The sequence below is a fragment of the Acanthisitta chloris genome, unplaced genomic scaffold (genome assembly GCF_000695815.1).
Source record: "Acanthisitta chloris isolate BGI_N310 unplaced genomic scaffold, ASM69581v1 scaffold648, whole genome shotgun sequence".
Taxonomy (NCBI): Eukaryota; Metazoa; Chordata; class Aves; order Passeriformes; family Acanthisittidae; genus Acanthisitta; species Acanthisitta chloris.
In genome coordinates this window covers 68,086-78,112 of record NW_008685130.1, presented here as the reverse complement: position 1 = coordinate 78,112, position 10,027 = coordinate 68,086, and the positions used below count along the sequence as shown (strand labels likewise).

The following is a 10,027-nucleotide window of genomic DNA, read 5'->3' as shown; positions in this document are numbered from 1 at the left end:
TGCCCTGGTGAGGACCTTGGATACGCAGCAGGTTGCCACGAGTGCCCCCCACACCTGTGGGACACTAAAGCTCAGTGGGAGCTTTGCTTGTTCAGACACAGAGCTAAACCCAGTCCTGGAAAGTAAGTCAGCCTGGAAGGCTTTTTGTGGGTTCTTTCCTGCCAAAAGGAATACTAGGGCACACTCTAACGCTGATTTTGCATATGATTTATAGAGTTACCCCATGGACCTTCAAACCTGGGTTTCCAGAATGATTTTAGATTAGTAGTATTATTATGACTTAAAATTTATCTTTATTTAATCAGTTAATGAACAGGCTAAGGTCAAATTCTCAGAGAATCTCTCTAGCAAGACATACTATGTACCTGCATTGATTAATGCACAATAGTGTGACCTAACCATGAAATATAAAAATTCCCTGCATTACTGCTTGTGCAAAAGAAAAAAACAACATTATCAGAAATAGAATGTGGTCCTCCATGTTTGCAAGAAGGGCATTTCTCACAAAGATGGGAGCAAAATGGCAGCACATCCTTCAACATGCACCAGGTTGTCCATTACTCGAGTCCTGCCCTTTACGCGATGGCTTGTGTCTCAGTGGAATGCCCCAACATCCTCAGCTCCCTCCTCTTCTACACATCCAGAGGATATGAATGGCAGGAGGACAAGCTCCCACTGTGGCTCCTGGAGAGTCTGGGGCTGTGATTGTTACAGTTTTCACCTGTTTTCTTGTCCTTGTCTTTCCAGGTTTCTAGCATTTGCAGCTTCCCTTGCTCTTCTCTCATGAAGACCTCCACCATGAGAACTTTCTCTTTATGAATCTGCTGGCTAATGTCCTTGGGAATGTCTGGGATAATCCAGTCAACAAAGTCACTCATAAACATGACCAAGTTCTGAAAATGAAAGTGTGAAAAAGTGTCAGCAAGGTCAAACAAAAGGATGGCTGTAGGGGAAGGGGCTGCTCGTGGTGTCCTTAGAAGGGAGGAGTGAAGAAAGGACAATATTTGATTTGGGTTCAGCTGCATGTCACAAGCCTAATACTGAACCAAATTCACCCCAACTGCTTGCTCATGTTAGGAGCAGAGAAAGACATCAGGCACAGATCTTGGTGATTTATGTACAAGTACTGACACAGCCACTTAAAAATCCAAAGAAATTTGTCATTGGTAAATGGCTCCTGAGTTTTACATCAGGAAGGCAGGAGCAAATACAAGAGGTAAAATGGTGAAAGATGGTAAAATACATTACAATTAAATGTTTCTGATTTAAAAACCTTGATTCAATGAAAGGGAGGTCTTTCACAGAAAGATACATGTTCTATCCAAAAAACCAACAGAAATTTCCAAACAAGTTGTTCAGATAAGGCAAACTTAAAACACCTGTGTCACAATAACCTGCATCACTGTTGTGATTGAATAATGTAATTTTAGGACAAATTACATGATTTTGCCTTCTTCTTCAGATGCAAATTAAACTCTTTTGGAAATTTCATTTCTTGGCTAGCTCTAGAAATTATTTTGGATGAAGTTTATGCTGCATCAGTGAAATTGTTGATATCCTATGGGAGAAATTGGTGGGACCTAATTAGCATCAGCCTTGTGCTTTGCTGCTCTCTAAGGTCATTAGGTTCTTCTGCATCAAACCAGTTCAGGCAGTCCCTGGGGATGAATTTTTCCACTGAGGATATACCTATGCCTGACTGGGTGGGATGAAGAGTGTGAAGAAGATGGGCAAATTTCTTTTGCTTTTCCATGAAACAACAGAGAAAGATGGTATTTCTTTGGCCTATTCACTTATTTTCAAGTGCCTGCAGTGTAACCTACCTGGAAAACTATCACAAATGCTAATCTTGCTGCTAGAACAGCCCAGAAATCCTTTGAAATGTCATATTTGTTTTCAGACCAGGGAGGTTCTCGATAATCTTTGTATCTGCAAAACAAGACTCAGGAAATCAGTGATGTCATTCACAAACTTTAGCACCAGGAGGAATTAATAACAAACACTTGAACAGTAAATTGAGCTGGCTAAAGGAAGTTCACTATTACAAGTAAGTATTAACCCCTCAGAAACAAGACACAGCTCAAAGTCTCCATTACCCTTCAAAATTTACTCAAAATTAAAGGTCTTCCATCTTAATACCCTCTGATTAGTAGATATAACATCAATTTTTCCTAAGACAGAGTGAACTATACAGCTCAGATAGTTTATTTTCTTTTAAGATAGGTAAAAAGACAACATGTATTTTTCAAACTGGTTTTAAAGACAAAAATACTGATCTCAGATCCACAGAGCATGTTACACTACATAACATGATTAGCAAAAGATCACAGCTACATTTTGCCTTGTGGAGAGGGAGAATTTCACCTTACAGAAAATTTATGAGCTGATCAACAATAACTTGTTAGAAACAGGAGCAAGAAAAATACATTAAATGTAAAACCACATCATCCTGTCAGTACCTTGAAAGAATTAGGGCTCCGTATTTTCAAATAATTTAAAAATCCTTGAAATATGGGCCAAATGCTGGGATGGGAAGACAGAGCCTTGGACTAGAAAGCACATAAATCTGGCATTTTGGTATTGGATCACTTTAACACTTCTGTTTTGTTAGTTCTGTGCTTAGACCTCATTTATCCTATGCCCAGAGATCAACAGAAGGAAACCAGGAGAAAGTAAAAGCAAGTAAAACTACTACATATGCAATTTTGGTTGGGTTTTTTTTGTTTATTTACATCTCTGAGCAGTCATTTCAGCAGATTCACTCAAAAAAGAGAGGTCATGGTCATTATATCTACAGCATGTGTACAATGACATGACATTAGAGTTTGTTCCCTTAGAGCATCCTTGTGCTCTATCATGTATCTCCTTCCCTGGAAAAAGGATTAGATAATAATAAAAACCTTTACACACTGAATGTAACTAATGCTAACCTCCATTTCTCAAAATGAGCAGTAATTTCTGTTCTGGCTTTGTGATTGCTTAATATGTCAGCTCAGATGTTCAAGGCAACAGATCCATCTGATATAAAACGTTACCAAACGTATGGAAAATACAAGGGACCTGCCCCAGGAATGTAAAAGTTTGTTCCATTCTTAGCCAGCTGTGAAAATACTTAATGTTAGCTATCATTTAAGAGAGTACCTGCAGATCTGAACCTCGTAGCCAAGGTCCAAGGGGTCGTTTGGAGCTGTTCCTGCTTGAAAATCGCTGACATTAAAAGAGGATAGTGTATGGTTGACGAAGCCATGCATGGTGCCATTCTCACTGTACATATACAGGTACACGAGGCGTGGAATGAAGTCGGATGTGAATGAGATCACAAATGCCTAAGCCATAAGAGTAAAGAGTGAGCACAATATTCAGGCAGTGGTTAAGTTAACAATATCCTCAATCATGACTTGCCCAAACCACTCGCACAGCTCAGGGCGAACTGCAGCCCATGGGGCCCTAAAAATGGAGCATTCACTGCTGCAACAAGGGAGTATTTACTGCTTACTCTTCCAAGCTGCAGCTATTGGAGTAATTCCACACCGAGATGTCTGTGTGGACAACCTGAGGCCTTCAGAGACTGGAGCAGCTGTACCTCCAGCACTAGAGGAGAACTAACACAGTGCTGCCTCCCTGTGCCCCAGTCACAGCTCGTTCCTGAAGCATTGCATAAGGTCCAATTGATTGATTTCCAAGTACTTTTCTGTTCTGCAAACAACTGACAGTGAATTGACTCTTCCAACTCTCACTGCACTGCAAAAGGCTGTTAATTGCATGTGGTTTTTAACTCCATCGAGATAAAAGGATGAGCAGACTGAGCCCAGTTTTATTTTTATGGTCACAAAATAAATTGCATTTCATTTGGTTATTTAAAATGGTTTTCTAAAAAGATCATACAGAAAATGCACAACAGCCAATTTGGCTGAATTCTTCACAACTTCAGCCCTCTTCATTTATCATCATTATGAAACATTCTCACTGGCATAAATCTCATGTACATGTGGAACAAACACAGTACAAAATGTTTTACTTATTTTATGGTAAAGAGGAGTAGTACATTGATCAAAGAAGGAAAAATAACACTGGACAAGGACGAAGAGAGAGACTACATGGGAGAAAAAAGAAATAAAATAGAGAAATTATTTCCAAAGAAAAAGAGAAGAAATGGTAAAGACAAACTAAAACAGCATAGCAAATAACAAAAAGAATGGTTTTGCCATAGCACAACAGACCCCTGGGGCAAAATGAAGGGATTCCCAGGCTGGATAATGTCAAAAAACCCCAAGAGAGTCCATGGACATGTGGTCATAAGCCCTACACAGCCCCTGGTTTGCTGCAAACATGTTTTCAGCTGGTCCTTCAGCTTTCAGTCTCATCTTTCCCCAGCTGGGCTGCAGGGAGGATGACCACTGGGGACATCGATTGTATAGGATAGTAGATAAGTACATCCATGAATATGTTAAGGCACACTGAATTTTTCTAAGGGCTGGGATGTAGTTGTTGATGTTGAGATAAAAATGTTTTGAGGATTTTCAGAGCTCTCTGAGCAGGAGCAGTGCAGATCAAGGCCAGATTTTCAATGGAGGGACACTGTGCTCTGAGGAGCTGAACTGATTCTCACCCAGTTGACTGCCAGACCCAAAATAGCATCGAAATTAAAAAACACATCATCTTAGCATAGTATTCCAAAAGAGTAAAAGTAAGCAGCTGTGGTCACATTTGTTTGAAGGGCAAATCTGTTTCATTAAAACATTGTGGAGAAAAGCTGCACTGACTACTTAATATTTTATGTTATTGCTACTACCATCACAACTCTTAAATAAACCCTGCAACTAATTCTCTAGTATTTCCAGAAATTTCTAAACCATATACTTTCACTTGATCTGAGGGACTTCTGCAGAAATAAAACACATGGAGCAGAATGGAAAAGCCATTGAATTCAACTTTTAGTCATGCTGATTTACTTACGTTTATGATGACAGCAAGTTTTCCAATTCCTCTGAGGATATTATACCAGATTCCTAAGGAAAGAGACACAATATAAATGCTGTTCTAGCCCTTCAAAATAGATAACTTAGACTTTCATTTAACAGTGTTAGAAGCACCCAAACTAGAGGTATATTTTAAATACAAAAAGAACAAATTATAAGAGAGAATTTAATGACCTGTAAGCAAAGGGAGCCCAACTCTGTCTTCAAAAAATATGTTTAGGCACCTGTTTTTTCTTTGAGCTTTTAGGCTTTAAGCTCCTTTGAGGAAGAGGAAGGCAAGTATGAGAAAGAGGAATGCCAGCATAGGTGGAAAAGAAAACAGCATGAAATTTCATTCATACTTTTCAAATGCCTGAGGAGAATAAGAAATCTACAAATAAAGGAGCTGCAACCTCCACACACATGGTGCAGTGTGTCCTGGTCTACTTCAATCTGTTTCTACACCTTCTGGTCACTGCTGATCCCACCACAGTTTTGCAGAAGCAAAGCTGCAGTGAAGCCACTTGAGGGATTTTTCCCATCTGCATTTGAAAACCATCCTGGTACAGCTTTCCTCAGCACAGGCTCCGTGCATATGAAGGGTAATACCTGCCAACCCCACACTGACTCAGGTTCAGCTCCTCAGGATTTAGGCTGAGGATGTTGCATGAAGTCCCCCAGCTCTGCCCCTTCCTCAGCTCCAGGTCCATTCCTCAGGGAAGGGTTTCTCTGAAGGCTACATAAAGTGCTGGTTTAGTGCACGTGGTCATGCACCCTCGTGCCTGGCCCAGCAGTCTCCTGGTCATTAGTGACAGCTTGGAAATTTCTTCTCAGCTGAAGGATTCAAACTGCAAAATTCAGTCTTGATGGAGAAACCCAGGACTGCTACCAGCTTTCTGTGGTTACAGCCCTGATGAGACACTCTCCTATTCTGGGGCTGAAGAGGAAGGAAGATGTAGGAGGCTTTACACAAGGTCACATCCCTGGAAGACTACTCCAGCCTGGCTGAGTGCTTGACAGCTAACTCATAGTTCATATAGCTTTGGTCTTCTGGCATAGCACACATAAGCCAGTCTGGGCAGGGGACAGCACTGAACTTCAGGAACAGGTATGACAGTATCAGTGGAAGCAGAGACAGAACTCTGTGGTTACCCACTGCATCAGGCAAGTGAGACCAGCTCCCTACTCCCTTTCCTGATTCTGCTGACACCTGCCCTAAAACCTTCTCTGGTTTGTCTGTGGCCATCTTACAGCCTGACTTTGGGATGTCTCTGAAAGAGATGGAGTTCCTTCACCCACAAGAGGGGGATTGAATCGCAATTAACATCCTCTTAAACACAAATGTAAAAAAATAATATCAACACCCACCACGACCACAAACCCAACACCACCCTCTCTACCATCTCCGGAGCCCATAGTATCACCTCAGGCAGCCACAAAATACCCCCACAGCAAAACCATGGCAAAAGTCATAACAAAACTTGTTCTCCCAGTCTAAGATGGGCACAAGGATGAGCCCAAGGGAAAGCTCTGCCTGTACAATAGTAGAATGAACACAGAGTTTAGTAACAGATCATAAACTTCCCTGCTCCTGCTGGCTGGCCCTGTAATAAGGACAATTATTTTATTCCTATTTTTATTTTAATGACCTTTTTAGTCATAAGTAACCAACACTTGGGAGAAACATCTCCCTTGTTACATACACCCACAGGCATTAGCTCCCCTTGAAGGGGAGGACTGGTCTGTGGTCCCTGTATGGACACAGAGCCCAGTTCCAGCTACATCCACTGCAGCTTTCACCCTTCCAATATTACTGCTGAATAGGTACAAAGGGATACATTTACCCACAAACTTTTGAGTCTCCTCTCATTCTCAAGGGTATTTGTGAGGCCAGTCCAGAGTTATTAAATGCAGAAATTTTTGCTTCTGCAAGAAAACTGCGTTGCCAGGAAGGACTGTTGATGTGCAGAACCGTGCGAGGTATTTTGCTATCGCATTGATCACTTTGATTTAAAAAGTGATAATGTTTACTTAATAAAATATTAATCTGAATTTAAAGCTCTGGTCTTCCTATTTTAAAGCAAAGCCTCGATAAATTATGGCAGTTCACAGTTAAGCCACAGTCTAATGTTTTGAATTTTCCTATAAATATCTTCCTGTTATTGAAACTCACTCAGCATAATAATATCCTGCCATCAATCCAGGAATAAACAAACAGGGATACAATAGCAATAGGCACTTACCTATATCCTTTGCTCTCACTGCTACCGGTCTCCTCAGCTCAGTAACAAATTTTTTTGCATCTAGACGGATTTCAATGATGTTGTTCAATAAAGCAAACAAAGGTGCCAGTGGGAAGGATGCAACGAACAAAGTTACAAACCCAAACTGGATAACTGAAAAGAAAAAGAAACCATTTCAGTGGCTGCGGATAGGATTTACCATCATCATCTCAGTGCCATCCTCAAATTCTGATAAGATGACATGTGCTGAGAGATTAAGTGACATTTTTCTGTGTCAGGCATGGTTTGTATGATGGCTGCTCCATTTGGGCATGGAAGGGCCAGTTGCCTCCTTGCAAAAGGCAAGGCAAAGTAACCAGAAGGATGGGGAAGCTCCTAACACAATTTTTCCATGGGCAAGGCCAGCACAGGAGTGAACTGAAGGAGTGGGATTACAGCAGTAATCTTAGCTCTACCTAAACTTGCCATGTTCCACCTGGCAGGTTTTTAGCCTTCATGAATCCTACTGGAAACTTTGAAAAGGACAGGGCTGATTCTCTGCCTTTACTAATTTGCTTCCTACAGTCTGGGATCAGATTTGCTTGTTGTTTGATGAGGACATGGCACTGATGTCACGCTCATCCCAGTACTGCCAGTGCCCCTTCTCTCTCTGCCTCTGTTAATTCCCAATGCTGATCTCAGTAACTGCATCTTTTCTTATTTTTAGGAACTGACAGAATGATCTCGTAGTTTGTATGATTAAATTTCCATCTGTTTCAAGTACTCTGAACATCAAGGTCATCAGATATTCTAATTTGCTTCACTCAACATAATATATTACTTGAGAAAAACCTATACGTCAAGTACAACTTGGCCTACAGACATATCTCTCTCTGACAGGATTTAGTCCAGTTTCAGAAGAAAAAGACTGGTGTGAAAATAATCAAATCTTAAGTAAGTTATTGCCAATGTGGAGTACAACTGATGATAAAACACGATCTCAACGATATGCCACTTAATCATTTGCATTTGAGACTTGACAGTGACATGTCACATGGCTTCAAAGAAAATATCTAAAATATTGTGCTGAAATAAGAGTTTGTGAATTCAGCCCTCAAGCAGCCATGGTCCAAGACTGTACACGTTAATAATTCAGTTATCCTCATATCCACCGTCCACTGAATCTGCAGCTCAAAAAGCTCAGCTCTCAATCCCAATTAGTCAGAATAATTATGGTTTAAAATGCCTTCTTTCTGCCACACTCACTCATTTCCATATATTCAGGGGTAAGTCCAGCAAAAGGCTCCAGGTTGTAGTCCACTTCATAACGCTGCTTTTTTTTCATGTGCTCTTCATGGTCCAAAGAACGCCGACGCTTTAGTTTCAAGTATCGTATCAATTTCTTCATTTTTCTGAGGGAAAAGGAAACAGTTCAGTTATGTTCTGTTCTCTGCTCATTTCTCAGTTATTTTACATTAACAGGCACAATAAACTTTATATCTATCTTCATAAAAACTGCAAGAACCACAATATCACAGAATCACAGAACAGCTGGAGTTGGAAGGGACCCACAAGGATCACAGGACAACCCTGAGAACCACACCACGTGCTGAGAGCATTGTGCAAATGCTCCTGGAGCTGTGTCAGGCTTGGGGCTGTGAGCACTGCCCTGGGGAGCTGTTCAGTGCCCAAACACCTCTGGGGGAAGAAGCTCTTCCTGATATCCAAACTAAACCTCCCCTGACACAACTTCAGGCCATTCCCTTGGGTCCTGTCACTGGTCACAGAGAGAAGAGGTGAGTGTTGCCCCTCCACTTGCCCTTGTGGGGAAGCTGTATACAGTGATAAGAACTCCTCTCAGTCTCCTCTTCTCCAGGCTGACCAATCCAAGTGACCTCAGCCACTCCTCATGTGGCTTCCCCACAAGGCCATTCACCACCAATAAGCCTAAAGTATCAGGGATCAGGTACTGCAACATGGTTATAACTGTATCACATGTTTAACTACTGCACCTCTTGGTAACCAGTAGGAAAGCAATAGATTGCCCAACACTTTTCAAAGACATCTGCACTGCTGGATGTAGGTGCAGCAAGGATGCAGCTATTCACAGTCATAAAATCATGGAATTCCAGAGTGGTTTGGATTGGAACAGACCTTAAAGCTCATCTAGTGTCAACCCCCTGCCATGGGTAGGGACAGCTTCCTTCTAGACCAGGTTGCTGGTCATTCAACTTGGCCTTCAAGACTCTCCTGTACAGCAGACAGAGACTGACTGCAAAAATCCTTCCTGCAACCAGTGAATGCCGTTCACATCCAGGGGAGGTGGATACACAGTGCACTGCATGAAGTGTAAAAAGCAGTTTTTAAAAACAAATAATGATCAGAAGTTGCTACTTACGGGATGCCAATCTCAAATAAATTGTTCTGAATCAGCTGCTTGCCCAACATGATGATACTGAGCTGGATACACAACTCCATTAGGCAACCGCCTGGAGCACACTAGGGTGGACAGAAGAAAGGTGGGTCAGAACATCTGCTGGACCCCTGTGGCAGGGGCAGATGGTGCTCCCAGCCAACATGATCACAGACAAGATGGAAATGCAATTACCTCTTCCATTCGGAAAGAATGGAAAATGTAGACGTAGTCTCCTGGACGTCCAACAAATCTAGGGCACAATGGAAGTTAGAAACATCAGATGGATTTCATGCTTTTTATATTTGATTCCTAAAATCATTTGTGTCATACTCTAAGCCCTTGAGTGGGACCACCTATGGTTTAGTCCTGAAAAGGACTCCAACAGGCTGAAGCCCTGAACAGCCCTTGGTGTTGCTCACCGGCCTTTGAAG

General features: G+C 41.6%; 1 protein-coding gene across 1 annotated transcript in view; it reads right to left on the bottom strand.

The window, feature by feature from the left end:
• Window positions 1–383: 383 nt before the first annotated feature.
• ANO1 (anoctamin 1, calcium activated chloride channel) overlaps window positions 384–10,027 on the bottom strand; it is a 44,020-nt gene continuing 34,376 nt past the window's right edge. The window contains exons 19-27 of the mRNA XM_009079594.1: window positions 9,927–9,934; window positions 9,789–9,846; window positions 9,579–9,679; window positions 8,447–8,592; window positions 7,202–7,354; window positions 4,957–5,009; window positions 3,142–3,326; window positions 1,824–1,929; window positions 384–893 (exon numbers count right to left, since the gene is read on the bottom strand). Coding sequence (XP_009077842.1) covers window positions 633–893; window positions 1,824–1,929; window positions 3,142–3,326; window positions 4,957–5,009; window positions 7,202–7,354; window positions 8,447–8,592; window positions 9,579–9,679; window positions 9,789–9,846; window positions 9,927–9,934 — 1,071 coding nt within the window. The 3' untranslated portion in view covers window positions 384–632. The remainder of the gene's footprint in view (window positions 894–1,823; window positions 1,930–3,141; window positions 3,327–4,956; window positions 5,010–7,201; window positions 7,355–8,446; window positions 8,593–9,578; window positions 9,680–9,788; window positions 9,847–9,926; window positions 9,935–10,027) is intronic.